Source organism: Microcaecilia unicolor, chromosome 2, assembly GCF_901765095.1.
Source record: "Microcaecilia unicolor chromosome 2, aMicUni1.1, whole genome shotgun sequence".
Taxonomy (NCBI): Eukaryota; Metazoa; Chordata; class Amphibia; order Gymnophiona; family Siphonopidae; genus Microcaecilia; species Microcaecilia unicolor.
The window spans coordinates 224822236-224842667 of record NC_044032.1 but is presented as its reverse complement, the minus strand read 5'-3'; the positions used below and the strand labels follow the sequence as shown (position 1 = coordinate 224842667).

Sequence of the window (20432 nt, the reverse complement as noted above, 5' to 3'; positions counted from 1 at the left end):
GCCTCCTGTTCTTAATCAATCCTCCCCTGAGTGTACGGTGATGACGGCTGCGACGGAAGGGGAAACAGCGAAAACCTAATTGGTTCCTTCTCTATGCGGAAGCTTCCGGTCTGTGTGTAGTTCATCATCATCACCCCGCGCCGGAGGGGGTGTGTACTCCGGTTTGTTTTTTGTTTTTTTTTTTGCAAGGTCGCGACTCGGAGGAGGTCGCCGAAGTTACAGTGCGCGCACCGTCATGTCGGGATACAGTCCGGATGAGAAGCTGCGACTGGAGCAGTTGCGGGTATTGCGGCGGAAATGGCTCAAGGACCAAGAGCTGAGCCCCCGCGAGCCTGTGCTGCCACCCGAGAATCCTGGGCCAGTGCAACGCTTCTGGCAGAACTTTCTGAAGCCTCAGAGCCTCTGGAGGCAAAAGGTAAAAAAACGGATACAGCGGGATCCTCCCGGATTCGATTTAAAAACCTTTAAAAGTTAATTTTTTTCTTTGCCCAGTCGTTAACATGTGGACATTTTACATATATCCTCCAAAATAAATGTTTTCAGAAGAAGACAGCTGATGTAGTTAACAGAGGATTATTCTCTCGGGATCCTCCTATTTCCTTACCAATCTTGTCCTTAAAAGTTGTGATCCTCCGTGCAACGGTAATATACGTCACAGGGGGCGTAACTTAGCGGATCGGTCGTTCTCAAGCTTAAAATAAGGTTTAATGACAGAAGGAGCACTTCTTTGTTTTCACGGCCACTACTGCTTACAGTGTGCAGCGTTCACCAGCCATAACCCAGCGCTGCACAAATCTTTTACAGGCAGATGATCAAAAACCCCGCGCTGTTCCAAACAGCGTTCTAAAATAGCGCTGGAACAGCGCAGGGCGCTATTAGACCAATGATCAGAGATAATGCATGTAAATTTAAGCAGCACAATTATCTCTGATCATGGGGTAGAAGTGCGGGCGAATTGTGCCTGAGCATGCGCTCAGCACAATCCTCCAGCACTTGTTTGACAGCCCTAGGCTGTCAAAAGCCCAAACCTGTCAAACACAGGGGCTGGAGGTCCATGGGACCACCAGGCCCTGACTACCCCTGCCCCGAGCAACGGGGGCTGGAGGTCCGGTGGACTTCCGGTCCCCCAGACGATCCCCCCCCCCCCGACGACGACTCCTCCCCCCCCCCCCCCCCCCCCCCAAGTTCAGGGAGGGCTGGAGATCTGGTGGGTCTCCAGCCCCTCAAACCCCTGGAAAATAGTCCCTGGTGGTCCAGTGGCTGTCGGCCAAACACCCCCTCCCAGTGAGCGACGGGGGGGGGCTGGAGGTCCGGTGGACCTCCAGCCCACCCCAACTCCCCCCTCCCCCAGCGTTGTCGATCGAATCCCTGGTGGTCTAGCGTAAAAAAGAACCCCCTCACGTCCCCCTACCTTTGTTGGAGGAGGGAGGTAGCCTGCCTCCCTCCTCTTCCTTGGGTTGACGCCAACGCTGGGGGGGAGGCAGTGCCAACTTTGAAGAGATCCTGCAGGGCGGTTATAGATGCTGGTTAGTTGCAAATCTGGCAGTATTATGTCCAGCACAAGCATAATGCTTGTTCAAAATTTCAAGTCAGTGTCTTTGTTTGCATGGAAGTTGTTGCGTCTGAACTAGTAGAAGAAAATTGATTTTTTACTCATTCCAAAAGTAAAAGATTAGGGGACACTCAGGGAAGTTACATGGAAATACTTAAATAGGAGGAAATAATTTTTCATTCAATGAATAGTTAAGCTCTGGAACTCTTTGCCGCAGGATTTGGTAACAGCGGTTATATCTGGGTTTAAAAAAGGTTTGGATAAGTTCTTGGAGAAAAAGTCCATAGTCTGCTATTTAGACAGACATGGTGAAGCAACTCCTTGCCCTGGGATTTGTAGCATAAAATGTTGCCACGATTTGGGTTTCTGCCAGTTATTTGTGACCTGGCTTGGCCACTGTTGGAAACAGGATACTGGGCTAGATGGACCATTGGTCTGACCCAGTATGGCTACTCTTATGTTCTTTCTTTGTGTCGTAGTAGGTTTTCCCTAGGTGTTGTGAGTGAGGATGCAGTTGTTTGTCTAAAGGATTCTGTTAGAGCTTTAAAGTGTTTATTCCTGGGTTAGAGCAGAGTATGGTGGTATCTTAGCTTGGATGTATGTACAGTAATGTTTTTTTGTGTGTATGTGGGTGGAGGATGGACAACGGAAATACAAAGGTAGTTTGTATTGTTTCTTCATTGACGTGGTGAAGAAAGAATAACTCAAAAATTTGTTAAACTTAGCTGTTGTATGCTGTAATGTTTTGTGGGTCTCCTCTCTCTCTCTCTCTCCCTCTCCCCCCCCCCCCCCCAAGTATTGCTACTGTGTTCCAGTGAAACAGAGAAGCTAATTTACTAAAGTGCGCTACTGGTATAACACAATGAAGCTGGATGTGCTCAGATTTTACAGTCAGGGCCAGTCTTAGGCCGAGGCGGCCGCATAGGGCCTCATGCTTAAGGGGGCCCCGCACAGCGCACCTCAACTCTGTCTCCTCCGTTCCATCCCGCTCCCGCACCGGCGCTCACAGTCCGCTGCCAACCACCCGCAACCCAAACCCAGTCAGACTGCTCTGCTGCGCGTGAGCCAGCTGCTTGCCAGAAACTTGCAGCAGCCGGGCTGCAGCGCTCCCTGGCCCTGCTCGCCCAGTCGCCGGACCGTACCTCTCCTCCTGAGTGAGTCCGCACCTCTGACCCCCCCCAGGCCGCGTGGCATGATGGTCGCGACACGTTCTGCGTGCGTGAGCGCCGCAGACTGCAGCAAAGCAGTAGATCCGTCCTGCTTGGTAACAGACAGTCCTGGTCTACCACTGATGATGAGGCCCACCCCCACGACAACTTCCTTCTTCAAGGGCGGGCCGGGCAGAGAGAGTTGAGAGAGTTCCAGTTCCAGCTTGAGCTTCCAGCCACAGCCAGTCAGAGACAGAGTGACAGTCGGAGTCTTCTTGAGTCAGAGAGTTGTGGTATATATTTTAAAACAATTTTAATACCTTAGTGGTCTATATGTTTTTATATTGTACATTATATTTTACACATCACTTTATTTTATTGTATATTTTTTTCATTTCATTTTTATTTTATTGCATATATCTATATTATTTTTGCTTATCAATGGGGTGGAGCTAGGGTGGGGCGGGGCTAGGATGGGGCTCCACCAAATTGGTCTGCACAGGGCCCTGCACTTGCTAAGACCGGCCCTGTTCACAGTGTCATCACAACCAAATATCTCAGTGGTGTTTTTATCTTTAGTTAATCTATGAGTCTTGGGTGGTTCAGCTACCCACATTGAGAACCACTGACATAGGGGCTTGTCGACTGAACTGATGTGTTAACTATGCAGTTACCATGGAGTAACTGCAAAGCATCTGTGTTAACTGTTGGAGATATTTGTTGTATCTTTCCATACAGTTGATAATGCATTAATTAACTGTATCCCAATAATGCAGTTCACTTACCTATACCTATTGAAGTAGGGTTACGTGTACTGCAGTATCTGTCACATATTAGGGCCAGATACTATATATGGCAACTAAAGTTGTGTGCGCAGTTTTGGCCATGCGGCCAGATTGTGTGTGCAACTTAATTATTTAACAAGCCAATCAGTGCTGATAATGGCCACTAACAAGCAATTATCAGCACTAAGTGGCACTAATTAGAATTTACACATGCTAAATAGAGATGCCAAGTCACCTGGTTCTTTGCTGGAGATCTTGGGACAATCTTGGCTTTCTTTCCCCATCCCGGAGTATTGTGGGGTTTGCAGCACAGATTTCAATGGGCAGGATCAGGCTCTACTAATCCCACACTGCTATGGAATGTAAAGTCAAAACCAGGACTGACCAAAAAGTCTCCAGCCTGGGTAACTCATATTTGAGAAAACAAAATATGAAAGTGCAAAACCCTTGAGAAAGAAACTACACTGGCTCCCACTTAAAGAACGCACCACGTTCAAGATCTGCACAATTGTTCATAAAATCATTTACAGAGATGCTCCGACCTATATGCTAGACCTAGTGGACCTACCACCCAGAAACGCAAAATAATCTTCCCACACCTTTCTTAACCTACACTTCCCCAGTTGTAAAGGACTAAAATACAACCTATCTCACGCGACCAGCTTTTCCTATATGGGCATACAGCTGTGGAATGCACTTCCAACACACCTGAGAATGATCAACGAACTAATTAACTTCCGCAAATCGCTGAAGACTTACCTCTTTGACAAAGCCTATCACGAGAACCCATAGCTAGCCATAACACAACACCTTTCCAATTTTAGGCAGAAGGTATCTCTTTATAACTACTTGTCAAATCCTCTTGACTTCTTTGTAACATCAAATGTATACTTCACCCTGTATGGCAATGCCACAACAGGTCTTTGTAAGCCACATTGAGCCTGCAAATAGGTGGGAAAATGTGGGATAAAAGTGAAATAAATAAACTTGGCATCTAAGGGGCCCTTTTACAAAGGCATTCTGAAAAATGGCCTTCAGTAGTGTAGACGCGTGTTTTGGGCACACGCAGAATCATTTTTCAGTGCACTTGTGAAAAATGCCTGTTTTAAATTTTTGCCGAAAATGGACGTGCGGCAAAATAAAAATTGCCGCACGTCTGAAAATAGCAGTAGCCGGGCGGTAACTATTTTGGGGCACGTTGGGCGTGCTTAGACACTTATGCTGCTTAGTAAAATGGCCCCTAAGCGTATTCTGTAAAGTGGTGCATGTAAATTCTAATTCACGAATTGCAAAATTGAGTGTGGCCATGGGAGGTCATGGGCGTTCCTAAAAATTACTCTTAGTGTTATGGAAGATGTCTGATTCACATCTGAATTAGGTACAGGTTTTTAAACCAGGTTTTTGTTGGTATAAATGGTTGCACCTAAATTTTAGTTACGGGGACAGTTGCTATGTGTATTCTGTAAACCAGTGTTTCCCAATTCCGGTCCTGGAGTACCGCTTGCCTGTCAGGTTTTCAGGATATCTACAATGAATATGCATGAACTTGATTTACATACACTGCCTCCATTATATGCAAACCTCTTTCATACATATTTATTAAAACCTGACTGGCAAGGGGTACTCCAGGACCGGACTTGGGAAACACTGCTGTAAACCATGCCTAACTTAGGCAAGGTTTATAGAATAGTGCTCAGCATCATTTTAGGTGCTATTTACAGACTTTGGTCCTTAATGTGCATTAATTATTAAAACACAACTTAACAGCTAGCACAGTTCAGTAAATAGATAACATACCCCTGGATTCTATATATGGTGCCGAGGTTTTGTCACCAAAAATTGTGTGGGTGCAAGCTGCATGTGCATCTTAATTAGGAAACGAGCCATTAGCTAGCAATCGATGGTAACAATTGCAGTTAATTGGCAATAATTGGGATTTGTGCGTGCATCTGCCTACACGCTATACTATAACCCTGTGCACCTACATACCCTAGCATGCAACTCAAAAGGGGCATGGCCAGGGGAGGGGCAAGGGTCTTTGGGAGAAGTTACACGCGGAGTACAGAATAGCCCCATTTTTGCGCTAAATATTCCAAGAATTGTAAATGCCGATGCCCATCTAGTTTCAGCTGGCGTAAACAAACAGTGCCCAATTTTGGGCGCAAGAAACTGCGCTCAACCCAGAGTGCTGTTTATAGAATAGTGCTCTCTGCCAATTTTTTTTTTCCAGCGCTGATTTTTCTTCACCTTGAATAGAATGCCCCCATAGAATACCTAACTCGCAATTAGCAAGTTGAGCGTGTAAATTCTAATTATTGCCCATTAGTGCTCATTTTTACTTAAGCACTGTTAACACTAATTAGCTTGTTAAGCTACACGCGTTGTTATAGAATCTGCCTGGATTTCGGTGCAGACCTGTAGGCGTGCTATATAAAATCCAGGGGATAGTGTGCAGACTATGAACAAGTAGAATAAAATTCATTTCTTTGAAAGGTATGACAAGTTGTGTTTTTCTTTTTGTAGGTTTATAAAACATATGGTACTGGTGTTTTTGTGATAACTAGAGTGCTTATACCTGCCTGGATTGTTCACTACTATGTCAAATACCACGTACAGGTAAGGATATTATTTCTCTTTGCAACATGGTAAACCGGGCTGTATTGAAAGGGACTCGGGCAAAAATGGAACTTTGGAAGACTCTAATATATAAATCTTTTATTCTAATATATATTTTTTGCCCACCACTACTTATACCTTATATTTGTTTTAGCCTTTTAGCTATGTTGTAATCTTTTTAGTGCGAATATGAATACCTTACACTGTCGACCACATTTCAAAGACTGCAGGTCTGACCCATGACCAGGTGGTTTGATGGTACGGCCACACCAGAACTTTAAACAAGCAACTACTGCTGCATTTGGTGTAGCAGCAGCAGCATGTCTTCTAGTGCCTTCTTCTTCCAGAATGCATACTGACACCACAAGTGGTTGGCCATCTTGCCTACTCCTTTCCATGGCCCTGAACAATTTTCCTTAGTTGGATTTTTGTGTTTGTTCTACATCATAGCTGAATAGATTATAGTTTAGCAAATTAAAGTGAGACTCTGAAAAATCGCTGACACAGTCCTATTTCTTTTTTTTTTTCCTTTTTGTCCACCTTCCTGTGGATTTTTTTCTTGGTTCTCCCTCTAGTTGTGGACTACGTTATGTAATTCAAATATTCTTCCTTCTTAAATTATATGCTTGTATGAAGAATTTGTCGTTACTATAGCTTTGCAGGTCAACTGAACCAGAATTCACTTGGTTGAAATGCTCCTGTAATACGGTATTACACATCTCGGGGTTGGAACACACTCATGCAGCAAATCGTCCGAGCATCTAAAATATGACATCTTTCTAATCTTAGTTGAAGGACATGCTGCTGGACTGTCTCAGGCCAGGCATCTACTGCTGGGCTTGAGTCAGGGCCTCTCTTATCGCATCCCACTTACAGCACTCCAACCTGCTCCTTACAGGTTTTCGTTGAATAATAATAATAAAACTTTATTTATAACCCGCTATATTTTTAAAAGTCTAAGCGGGGAACAAATCATATACGAAATATAAAAAAACAATAAAAATTATTTCTTTACTCAACAGACTATACAAACAACTCTACAATTCAAACATACATAAGATTAAAATTTACATGGTATTAAAATAATTTATACATCAGAGGAACCAAAAGCCTGAAGAAATAAATGAGTTTTCAATCCTTTTTTTTAAACTGGTCCATATTTTGTATTGAACGTTCAATGGGCAAAGCATTCCATTCATCTATCCCCTCAACAGTCAGTTCAAAATTGATTTGCATAACATATTTTCCTCCAGTGTTATGACCCTGTAACCTCTCAGTCTCTATACTTTCTCCCTACCTACTTCCACATACTATTCAAGCTTTTTTTATTCACCTATAGTATATTCACTGTGCAGCTCCTCACTGCCTCTTCTCCCTCCTTAGAAACTAGAGGCCAACTAAATTTAGGTTCCAGCACTGAAACCAGCCTGAAATATGGTTTCGGCTGAAACTGAACCTTCCTTCCTCCCCTCACCTCCACACACAGCCTCTCTCTTTTCCCTCTCCTTGGGCCTACCTTAGAAGCCCTGGTGGTCTTGTGGCCTAACCAAGACAACAGTGATTCACAGTTGCTGATGCCATAGCCATCTCCACCACCAAACCAGCTGCCGTGATATCCAGCGGCAGTTTCGCAAGACTAGTCGGAAGGTCTCGGTGCCATCTTGAGATTGGAGACAGTAAAAGCAAGTAATTTAAAGTTGCTCCAGCCTATACCAGCTCCAATCTCAAGATGGCTGTCGTGACCTTCAGCTTCAGTCTCACCAGACCGCAGCTAAAGGTCTCAGCAGCCATTTGGGTTGTAGGGACGGCCGGGGAGAGTGTGACTATGAATCTCTTGCCCTGGTTAGGCCACTTTTATTTTCAGAAATTTAGTGGCCCATTTTGGTTGCCGATTCGGTTTCAGCAAACTGAAGATCCTGTGGTTGGTTGGGTTCTGTTGCAAGCTGTTAACCAGAAAACCTGTTATCTCTGCCCTTCTCCATAGCCAACTTCATTCTTTCCACCTTGATTCACCATATCCCCTGAACAGCCTTCCTAAATTGGTGTATCATGTTGTTTGGTAGAAGTGTGCAGGCAGAACATTTTTCTTTGGTGGGGGGTGGTTTTTTTTTTTTTTTTTTCATTTCATTTTGTTTGTTTAAAATAGCACACTGTCCATACTTGAATCCTGTCTAAAGACCCACTTTTTTGCAGCTGCATTTATGTCTTAAGCTCTGGGTTTCCCTAATCATAGCTTTTCTGTTTTTCACATTATTTTCTCTAGTATATTTCCTGAAGCCTTGTAGTTTAGTTTCTGTTTATTATTTGCTATGCTGCCTTTAACCTTCACTATCAAGGAGGTTTACATCTAATGTCTTATCTTTGTGTCTTGACAAGATTAGAAACTCAACAGAACAGGGGCGATCTCTTTATGTGTGTTTGCAAAGTTGCTGTATAGAAATAAACAGAAAGAGATGTTGCTGCTAAATTACAGAAGGAGAAGCAAAGGACGAGAAGAGTAAAATATTTTTTAAAAGGTGAAAACCAGTATAGATGTTTCCCCTATCCCCTTCCCAGCAAAGCAAGGAACAATTTAGCATGCCACATTTAAAGATTATTCATTTAGATAAAACACCCAGTTTATACAAATCTCTCTATATAAAAGGCACCACCAACGTTCTATGAAGCCTCCAGCCGGAAGTGTGAAGGGGGAGAGATATCCAGTTTCCCCATGAGTGTCTGCCCCGCCCTCGCTCTCTCTGTAACACAAACAGTGAAGGAAAACACAGCAAAGCAGGAAATCAAATCGCTTTCTCTGTAACAGTGAAGGACTCAGAGGGGGGAGGGGAGAGAGGGCAGAGGGCAGGGACACACACACTCCCACATGCACACAGAAGAAAACCTTGCTAGCTCCCGTTTCATTTGCATCAGAAACGGGGCTTTTTTACTAGTGAGTAATAAAGACTATATACTGATAAGACACCAAAAACGTTTCCTGTCTGATATTCAAAGTGATTTAAGTGGGCAGGAACACTGCCGGCTGAATATCAGGGGGTTCAGATTCTTCATATGAAGTAAATCAGTTCATACTGTCAAAACATTGTACACAGAACCTGCTTTTTTTTTTCTTTTCAAAATTTCAATAAATCAAATGTAACCAAAGTAACACTGGAAGTTTATTCTACCTTGTGGTCCAATGACTTGAAATGCATATGCTTTTCTAAAATCTTGACACATTGCTTTCAACGATGGAACAAGCTAGCCCTGTAAAGTCAGACCTGGGTTATGGTTTCCCTTCTCTTTATAGCACAAAAAAGAAGCACAAATATTCTTGGCGTGTATCCATACTGTATTATTTTTATTTGTATTGAGCATGTTTCCTTTTAGTATTGAATTGGCACAGAATATTCACTTTTCATGTAAGTTTTTTTTACTTTTCATGTTCATATTTTGCATGGACACCAGCTCATCGTTTTTTTATATGTATGATATTGATGTACTTTGATTTTTAATTTGTTTTGTTTACTATGGGGCTCAGTTTCAAAGACTTACCAAGTTCCATAGGTTATTATGAACTTTGTAAGTCTTAAATGCTTTGAAAATTCGCCTTGTATTTTCTTGTTTTTTTTATCAGACCCCTGATGCAGGCGTAGAAACGCAGAAACACGTCCCATGTTGGATCTATTTATTAAAGGACTCTTGATTGTGCCACTCTTGAAAACCCATTTGTGCTTCTTTGTGTACTGTTTCTGCTTCTGTACTTTTGGACCCACTCTCTTACTACCTTCCCTTTTCTTGTTGCCTCTAATACTGATCACAAGATAAAGCAGGACTACACCTTCCATAATGCATTACAAAATATCAGAAGCCCATGGCAGGTCATAGAATGATCTCATCAGCCTTAATGTGTGCTTTATTTCCATCACTCACAGTAATTTTTGCAAATTTTGAATGTGCTCATTTTGCAAAAACATGGAGAAATAAATTATAGCACAGACATTTTATAAGTTGATACAACTCACTATCATATTCCACTATTATATAAATGGAGAAGGTAGTGGTAAAGCTGTTCACATCTGGCCATTTAAGAATTCATTTAGGCAGTTGTGATTTTTGATGCATGATTATCTGTGATTTAATATAATTTCATTTCCTCTCGTTGTATATTACTAAAATTAACCTTTGCAGTGGTGGCATGTGACATGTTGTTGTTCATTTCAGACAAAGCCCTATGGAATTATGGCACTGAAGCCCAGGATATTCCCAGTAAGTCAATGACCAATTCCACTTTTATTCGGAGTAAGGGGTAGCACAGTTAGGAACTGATATTACCATTTTCCCCCCATAAATGCTGCCCTTGGTGTGAGTGAACAAACTATTGTGTCCCTACCTCTCCTTGGATTTGCAGAGATATGGGTATTTAACCATAACAGTCTACAGCTTCCCTAGCACAGCCTACTCTTTCCTTTTTTAATTTGATGTCTGCAAAGAGAGGTTGATCTACCACTCTTCAACGTTAGCATACAGAAATTCTAAGCATGACTGAGGGAAAAGGAAGAGTGCTTGATGCTCTGAGGTGCAGTTACACAGTAGTTTATATGTTAGCAGATAAGGGCTAAAAGCCCATCTTGTGTGCCTGGTTTGCTTCATTTTGGAATGCCCTAGTTCATCTCTGGCTATTCACCGGGCGAGCCTTTGATTTTTACTGAACAGTTTTTTTTGTCTGGTGTAGCCATGAACCACAAGCATTTATAAAGCAAGCCAAAAAAGAATACTTGCCTTGGAGGCAAAAACTCATAGTAATAACTTTTTCAGGTATATCAGAAGCAGAAAGCCTATGAGGGAATCCATGGGACAATTAGATCATCATGGAGTAAAAGGGGCATTCAGGGAGGACAGGGCCATAGCAGAGAGGCTGAATGAATTATTTGCCTCATTCTTTACTGAAGATTTAACAGATCTACCTGTACCAGAGATGGTTTTCAAGAGTAACGATGCAAAGGAACCTAAAGAAATCTCGGTGAACCTGGAAGATGTCCTGAGCCAAATCAACAAATTAAAGAATAGTAAATCACCTGGACTAGATGGTATACAATCCAAGGTTACTGAACTCAAATATGAAATTGCAGATTTGCTGTTAATGATCTGTCACCTGTCTAGTACCTGAAGATTGGAGAGTGGCCAATTTAACACCTATTTTTAAAAAAAGAGATAGAGGTGATCCAGGAAATTACAGACCAGTAAGCCTGACATCAGTGCTGGGCAAAATAGTGGAAACTATTATAAAGAATAAAATCACTGAACACGTAGACAAACATGGTTTAATGGGACAGAGTCAACATGGATTCAGCCAAGGGAAGTCTTGCCTTACCAATTTGCTTAATTTCTTTGAAGGCATAAATAAACATGTGGCTAAAAGTGAGCCAGTTGATGTAGTGTATCTAGATTTTCAGAAAGCATTTGACAAAGTTCCTTATGAGAGACTCCTGGAAAGTTAAAAAGTCATAGGATAGGAGGCAGTGTCCTTTTGTGGATTAGGAATTGGTTATTGGACAGAGGGTAGGGTTAAATGGCCATTTTTCTCAATGAAGGAGGGTGAATAGTGAAGCACCACAGTGATCTATACTGGGACCGGTGCTATTTAACATATTTATTAATGATCTGGAAATGGGAATGACAAGTGAGGTGATTAAATTTGCAGATGTCACAAAACTATTCAAAGTTGTTAAAACACATGTGGATTGTTAAAAATTGCAGGAAGAACTTGGGAAGCTGAAAGACTGGGCATCCAAATGGCAGATGAGATTTAATGTGGACAAGTTCAAAGTGATGCACATTGGGAATAATAATCCAAATCATAGTTATTTGATGCTAGGCTCCACCCTAGGAATCAGCACCCAAGAAAAGATCTAGGTGTCACATTGGACAGTGTGCTGAAGTCTTCAGCCCATTGTGTGGCAGCGGCCAAGAAATCAAAGTGAATGCTAGGAATTATTAGGAAAGGGATAGAAAATCAGACAGAGAATATTATAATGCCTATCGCTGCATGGTGCAACCGTACCTCGAGTATTGTGTGCCTGTCTGCTGCTGTTTCTTGAAAAAGATAGATATAGCAGAATTAGAAAAAGTTCAAAGAAGGGCAAACAAAATGATTAAGGAGATGGAACTCGTATGAGGAAAGGCTTAAGAGGTTAGGACTCTTCAGCTTGGTTAAGAGTCTCTGAGGGGAGGATATGATAGAGGTCTACAGAATACTGAGCGGGGTAGAATGGGTAACTGTCTCTTTCAAAGTGTACAAAGATAGGGGACACTCAGAGAAGATACACGGAACTACTTTTTAAAATGAACAGGAGGAATATTTTTTTATTCAACGAATACTTAAGCTCTGGAACTCATTGCCAGAGGACGTGGTATCAGCGGTTAGTGTATCTGGGTTTAAAAAATGTTTGGACAGTTTTCTGAAGGAAAATAGACATGGAGAAAGCCACAGCTTGTCCCTGGGATCAGGAGCATGGAATGTTGCAACTATTTGAGATTTTGTCAAGTACTTTTGACCTGAATTGGCCACTGTTGAAAGCAGGATAATGGGCTAGATGAACCATTGGTTGACCCAGTATGGCTATTCTTATGTTCTTATGTAAATCAGCCTTCCATTACGTAGCTTCCCCCTATTCCAGAAGCTGTGGAATAGTTGTGTCCATCAACCAGCAGGTAGAGATTGAGAACTGAAAGCTGAGCTGAGACATAGCTCTCCATCATCCAATCCAGCTCCTCAGTATTTTCTATCTCCAGCAGCTGGATAGACACACTTCTCAGTCTCTGGTTCTAAGTGATTTGCTCCTTGTCCCCTGTTGAGCTTTGCATGTGGCTTGAGTCTGGAGGTCTTCAGATACCTATCTCTGGTACCCTGCAAATTTACTTCTTCCCGCCCTTCACCTCTCCCCTGTTTCCTGTGGAGCTCTCCTTTTCCTGCACAATAAGCTTAATTTAAAAAAAAAAGAAGAAGAAGGAAAGAGGTTTACTGGAAAGCTGGGACAGAGTATTAGTCCAGATTCTTTTTCATCTGGGGTGAGACTTGTGGAGACTGTGAGGTTGGGAGGAGCAGGCAGCAGTGGTAAGTCTGATTAAAATTTGACTTAGAACCACTTGGAGGGCTGCAAGTTCTGCTTGGTGTAACATAGTAACATAGTAGATGACGGCAGAAAAAGACCTGCATGGTCCATCTAGTCTGCCCAAGATAAACTCATATCTTGAATTTGTACCTGTCTTTTTCAGGGCACAGACCTTATAAGTCTGCCCAGCAGTATTTCCCGCCTCCCAACCACCAGTCCCGTCTCCCATCACCGGCTCTGGTACAGACCATATAAGTCTGCCCTCCCCTATCCTAGCCTCCCAACCACCAACCCCTCTTCCCCCCACCTGCTCCGCCACCCAATTTCAGCTAAGCTTCTGAGGATCCATTCTTGCTGCACAGGATTCCTTTATAGAGGAGTTATCCTGACTCGCTGCCTGGGGTTGCGTTGTGCTGCGCTTTTGCCAGTAGGGCTGAATGGCAACTCCCGCGGAGGCAGTTAAGCAGTTTTCCCGCTGTAGAACCCATCAACTGGCATCAGAGCATTGCAGTGCGTGCAAGTCAGGAATCCTGCGGGACATGGTGGAAACAGTCAGTGGCAGGTGGCAGCACGTCTTCAGATTTGGCGCAGCATCCGAATATGCTGGGGAATTTGTCTCCAGCAGGGCTGATGCGCACTGTGGTGCAGGAAAGCCTGGTAATGAGTGCCATTTTGTCGAGGCCAACTGGCAGTGAGGAACAGCCTCTGTCTGATCACACAGAGAGCACAGCCTCCATTTTACAACCTCAGAGCCCGACAGAGCATTCAGCTGTAACGGGATCTTTGTTTTTTCCGGAGTTTATATTGCTCTTACACCAGGCCTATTTACTGAAGCAGGGACAGTCAAGAGTTGCTGCAAGGTGCTTCAGTTTCTCGTTCCGCTGCTTCTCTAGCTCCTAAGAGAACTTGTTTGGCCTCATCTGTCCACTCCTGGAAGTCTCTCTGCTTCTCCCTCCTTATCTGATGTGGCCTCAACAGAGGCCACATATTGAAGAAGCCTTTAGATAAGGGAGAGAACCCGAAAGTACTGAAGTTGTTTAGTAAAGAGGAGCACAGTACTCCTTTTCCTGAGCCATTGGCAGTGCTTTCCATTGAGGAGCCTTCTGCTTCGGCATCAGGAGTTCCATCTCTGTTTATCATGAGTGGTCTTAGAGGTCTTTCTAAGGCCTTTCTGATGCATCCAGACATTCAAGACCTGATTACAGCAGAATGGGTCTCACTGGACAGAGTAGGAAGAGCAGTGGCTTGCCTCTGTTGCCCCAGGTACAAATAAGTACCTGTATATACTATGTAAACCGCTTTGAATGTAGTTGCAGTAGAGTAGTGTGGTAGCCGTGTTAGTCCACTCTTAAGGTTATCAATAGAAATCAAACAGAATTAACTTTCGAAGGTTGCCCTTCTTCGTCAGATCGGAAATAAGCTTATTTCCGATCTGACGAAGAAGGGCAACCTTCGAAAGCTAATCAAGAAATATATTAAGTTATGTCCAATAAAAAATGTATCATCTTATTTTCTTTTCCATGTTTTATTTTGTTTGATTTCTATTGATAAATGTAGTTGCAAAAACCACAGAAAGGTGGTATATCAAGTCCCATTTCCCTTTCCTTTTTACTCGTTGATTCCGGAATAGAGAGAGAAGTTGCAGCCTCCAGGATGGACTCCCTTGTTAGGGCAGTGACTAAGAAGACCACCTTGGCATTGGAAGGGGGCATTGCCTTAAATGACTTAAGAAGATAAGAAGCTAGAAGGCTTGCTGAAACAAGCCTTTGAAGTGGCCTCTGTGGGCCTTCAATCGACAGTGTGCAGCTCATTCATGGCTAGAGCATGCCTGAAGTGGCATCAGCACTCTTCAACACAAGATGGGTGCAATAATGCCCAGGTAAAAGCAGGGTTGGCCTACTTGGCGGATGCTATTTATGACATGCTACCGGTTACATTTTGGCTGTCACAGCAGATCAGCAACTCCTGGTTGCGGCATTGGGCAGTGGATGCAGTCATATGTAGTTAAACTGCCCTTTCAGGGCAAGTGGCTATTTGGAGAAGATCTAAGTAACTTGGGGAAACTAAGGCACAGTGGTTGCCGGAGGATAAGCTGAAAGCCTCTGGTCATCTGTCTTCAGGGGGCTCTTGATTTCAAGACAGCAGACAGTGCCAGCCTGGGCGTTAGCAATATGGTCAGATGCTCCTCTTTCAGGCACTCCAGTCTTCCTTTTTTGTGGACAGGAAGTCCTACTCTGTCAGCTAGAGCACCCAAACTTTGTAAGTCTAAGTGCTTTGAAAATACACCTCAATGTCTCCCAAGCATCCTCTGGTGGAAGGATGTCATCACGAGGTTTGGGAGGTGTGGGCCAAAATCACGTCAGATCAGTGGGTTCTGGATATTCTTACAGAAAGTTAAAAGTTGAAGTTCTCCTGCCCGGTTGCTCCTCTCTTCTTTAAGCATGGACGAGTGGCCTAGTGGTTAGGGTGGTGGACTTTGGTCCTGGGGAACCGAGGAACTGAGTTTGATTCCCACTTCAGGCACAGGCAGCTCCTTGTGACTCTGGGCAAGTCACTTAACCCTCCATTGCCCCATGTAAGCCGCATTGAGCCTGCCATGAGTGGGAAAGCGCGGGGTACAAATGTAACAAAAAAAAAAAAGCCTCCTTATCAAAAGGGAACCAAGGCAGTTGAGGTTCAGGCTACTGTAGATTCCGTGCTAGTGCTCTGGGCCATTGTTCCAGTTCCCCAGGCCGAACAGGGACAAGGCAGATACTCCATCTACTTCATTATCCCAAGTAAGGAAGGCACCTTTCATCCGGTCTTAGATCTCAAAGATCTAAACTTCTGCCTCTTAATGTCCTGCTTTCACATGGAAACACTAAGAGCAGTCATAGTCTCGGTTCAAGCGAGAGAATTTCTTACTGCCTTCAGTGTCAAGGCATACTTTGCATATACCCACTGCATCCTTCGGCACCAGTGAATTAGTTCACCCATATCTTGATGACTGGCTCATTCAAGCGTTGTCCTGTTCGAATAGGGGAGTGGTGACAGATAAAGTTGTCCGTCTTCTGCAATCGTTGGGTTGGGCCATCAATTTTGAGAAGAGCAGACTAATTCCCATCACAGATGGAGTATCTAGGCATTCTATTCAACACAGCAGTGGAGAGGATCTTCCTTACGGAACGCAGGAGGTTGAAGCTGGTTGAACAGATTCGCATTCTCAGTCAAGGCAGGCCCAGGGTCTGGGACTATGTCCAGGTTCTGGCACCAATGGAAGTGGTGCCATGGGCAGCGGCTCATATGCGGCCATTGGTCTCCAGTGTCATAAAAATATGACCTTCATCTTCCTTGATTGCCAGACAGAATGTGCAGGAATTTGACTGTCAAGAGCTGCCTTTCCGATAACACAGTGGGAGGTGGTGACAACAGATGCCAGCAAGTCGGGTTGGGGAGCTCATTACAAGTTTCATTTGGCACAGGGCACGTGGACAAAACAGGAGTCTCTGTGGTCGATAAATTGCTTGGAGCTCAGGGAATGCCTTAAGCAACTTCACACCCTTTCTGGTGGGGGCCCCGGTCCGAGTTTTCTCAGACAATGTGACGGCTGTGGCTTATATCAACAAGCAAGGTGGGACCCGCAGCCATCCTATGGTGGTGTAGGCGACCTTTCTCATGAGTTGGGTGGAGAAAAATCTTCTCTGCTTGTCGACAGCTCACATCACCGTAGCCTTGAATGTGGAGGTGAACTTTCTCAGCAGGTACTCCTTTGGACCTGGGAGAATTGGAACTATCCAGCCAGGGTATTCAGCTGATGGTGGACCGATGGAGTTCTTCGCTTCTGGACTTGATGGTGACAAAAAGGAATGCCAAAGTGCCCAAGTTCTTCAGCTGTCAAAAAAAACTGGGTTGGATGGGGTTCGATGCTGTACTGCAGCCCTGGCCAGAGACACATCTACTGTATGTTTTCCATCCTTGGCCCATGGTAGGCTATGTGTTGAAAAGGATCGCATTGCACCGGGGTCTAATAATTCTCCTAGCCTCGGATTGGCCACGGATATGCGGCCATGATATGCGGACCTGATTCAACTGCTGAACAGGGATCCTCTCTGTCTTCTGCAGGTACATGGTCTGCTGAAGCAAGGTCTAGTGCTTATGAAGGATCCCTGCCCATTTAGTCTTATGGCTCGGCCATTGAAAGGACTCGGTTGAGATGAAAAAGTTATTCTAATTTGGTCATTACTACATTGCTTCAGGTTTGGAAACATTCTACATCCATGGCTGGTGTTCTGAATGCTGACCAACTCCTTTCTCTGCTCAGATCGCACACATCCTAGCATTCCTCCAAGGAAGTCTTCAGAAAGGATCGACATTGGGTTCTCTTAAAGTCCAGGTTGTGGTTTTGGCCTGTTTCAGAAGACATCTTTTGCGGCTCACCCAGATATCATTTGATTCTTGCAGGGAGTAGGCCGCTTGTGTCCCCCTTTTGTATGTCGTGTCCAGAGTGGAACTTTAGTCTTTTGAGGCTTTTCAGAATCCTTCTTTTTGAGCCACTTCGGAAGGTTTCCTTGAAAGGTCTTGGTGGCTATTGTGTCAGCACGTAGGTTTGCAGAGCTTAAGTCTCTCTTGTTAGGATCCCTTTCTCTGCTTTTTGGAGATAGTGATCTCCCTTTGCATGGTTCCCTCCTTTCTTCCGAAAGCAGTATCAGCATTTCATCCTCAACCAATCCGTGGAGCTTCCGTCCTTTTGCAGGGAGAACTCAGTATTCTTCCTTGAAGCTTCTCAGTGTGCACAAGTTCCTCATTAGATAGCTGGAAGTCAAGAATTAGTTTTGCAAATCAGACAGTTTGTACTTTTTGGTAAGTAGATGCTTAGCTTCATGGCTTCCAAGCCCACAATTGCTAGATGGCTGAAGAAGACTATCGCATCAGATTGTTTCCTTGCAAGGGAGCAGGTTCCTCAGACCTTGCAGGCTTATTCTACAAGGCGTACAGCTACATCCTGGGTGGAGAATACCTTACTATCTCCAGTGGAGGACATTACAGCACACTCAGAAGTCAGTTTTGGGGCTTGGATCCTCAGGGCGGTGGTGCCAGAATCCCACCACTTGGTGGACTGCTTTTAAACATACCAAAGGTTCTGGAATAGTGCAAAGCTATGAATAGAAGGAGAAATTGGGTCTTATTTATAATTTGCTTTCCATTAGTCCTTCCCACTATTCCAGAGACCCGCCTGAAGTTTCTGAGATGTGTAGTCGTTGCAGAGTAATGGGTCAAATAACAACTGTCACCTTGCATGGTGCTTCCTGCATATCTCTTGTTCTCTACAAGTTGTCCAGAGATGAAGTCCACACATGTTTGCTGATCTGGTTTTGTTGTGTTTATTCTGACTTTATCCTTACTGAGAAGCTGGACTGGATGCTAAGAGAGATGTCTCAGCTCAGTTTTCAGTTCTCTATCTCCACCTGCTGGTTGATGGACACGACTATCCCACAGGTCTGAACTAGTGGGAAGGACTAGTGGAAAGAAGATTATCAGGTAAAGCCTAATTTCTCCTTTAAGATACTTTTGAAATAAACCTAGTAAAGACATGACAGTAGCTTAAGACTTAAGTACATCTGTCCTTATAAAATGTAAACTTCATGGAATCTGTTTAAGCACCCTATAGAATTCACCTTGCCTGTGTAAAGCATCCACTCAAGCCAGGGGAATGGATGTTTAAAATCCTAGAAATAGCCCTATCAAAAGTTATAGGAATGCAATTGGATTTCAGCATCTCTCATCCTCATGGTGAACAACACCCGACCCTAAGACAACATTGTGTCGCTAGAGCATAATATGAAAGATGGATTCAAATGCTGATTAACAAAAAACATTTTAGAGAGCACTATTGGTCAGTAATTAAATAAGTTGGTTGTAGGTAAAATGTTTTCCAGATGTTCTTCAGGAAGATCATATGGTTGAAAGCTTAAGTTTTAGTATAATTGGTCTGTGTCATCTTGAGAATTCTGGTGCATAAACTTCTTGAATAATCAGTATTCCTGAAGAAGTTATGAAACCTGAGAGCGCACATGCAGGTGTTGGAAAGTCCTGCAGGTCCTTGGTTTTGAATGCACCGTGAAATGATAAGAGAAGTCCACATAATTGTGAACATGGGCATTTCTAAGATGTAGATACTTGGTGATTATAAAAAGTGAATTTAAAAAATTTTCTGTTCTTTCTTTAGGGTGACAGAATCATAGAGACAGGAGAGGTAATTCCACCTCTAGATGAGAAGCATGAGGAGCATCATCATTGAAAGATCCTCTAATAAAACGTAGACATTTATGGTGTTCCTGTATAGGTGTGCATTTCTTACATTGATATGTTCTGGAATCTATACTTATTTAACAATAAACTTTGCCTTCAGAAGATATTGTATTGGTGTCATTTGATCTGTTGCAGTGGGATACTAAAATTCAGTTCAGCATCACTTGACTCAAAAAGTCCATAGTATGGCAAATGGTCACATATGTCTGAGTCTTATATGTGTTGATCTCATCATTGTACAATGATGAGATCAACACATATAAGACTCAGACATATGTGGCTATAATTGGTAATTGGCTATACACTGTTGAGACCAGGCCACTGCTTACTATTTAAATTCCTATTCTTTAATCAGTTTCCAGCCTTTCTTTTTTTTTTTAATTATCCAAGCTTAAGATCAGTATTTTCTTCTTCGGCTTTTATAATTCAGTGTCAAATGCAGTAAATAAAATATAATACCCAAATAATGGGAGCAGCATTCACCCTGTAATGGCATGTACTGTTTCCACAGCCTGCTGGAAGTCTTCTCGTGACTCCTACATGTCTGGGTCTACATTGAGAAATGAATCTGGAGGCTCCCATCATTTGAAACAATGGCTTAGACTTGATTGATAAAAAGAGACATATCTTGTAAAAACATAAGTCTTTTATTTAGTAAAAAGCTCCCAGGTTATCAGTCATCGTGCCCGACATGACCATTTTTTGCCAGGAATATTGGCTGTGTCTGGGCAGAAAAACTGAAATCAAACATACAAAACTTCATACATTTACAAACAAACAATACATTTTAGATGGGTAAATAAAACATGGAGGAACTCTTTCATAAACTATACAAAGCTTCACTTCTATATAAAAGCATAAGAAAGCATAAAAAAGACTAAGAATAGCAACATAAAAAGCACAATGCAAGAACCACTTATTTCAGTTTAAATCCAACTAAAAGAAATGGGGG

At 43.2% G+C, this 20432-nt stretch overlaps 1 protein-coding gene across 1 annotated transcript; it reads left to right on the top strand.

Annotated features, from left to right (window-relative positions):
* Positions 1-134: 134 nt before the first annotated feature.
* On the top strand, positions 135-19586 carry NDUFB6 (NADH:ubiquinone oxidoreductase subunit B6). The gene is made up of 4 exons (XM_030193739.1): positions 135-415; positions 6009-6101; positions 10302-10346; positions 19398-19586. Exons 1-4 carry the CDS (start codon positions 236-238, stop codon positions 19467-19469), a joined length of 390 nt encoding a protein of 129 aa, XP_030049599.1. The 5' UTR covers positions 135-235; the 3' UTR covers positions 19470-19586.
* Positions 19587-20432: the final 846 nt, after the last annotated feature.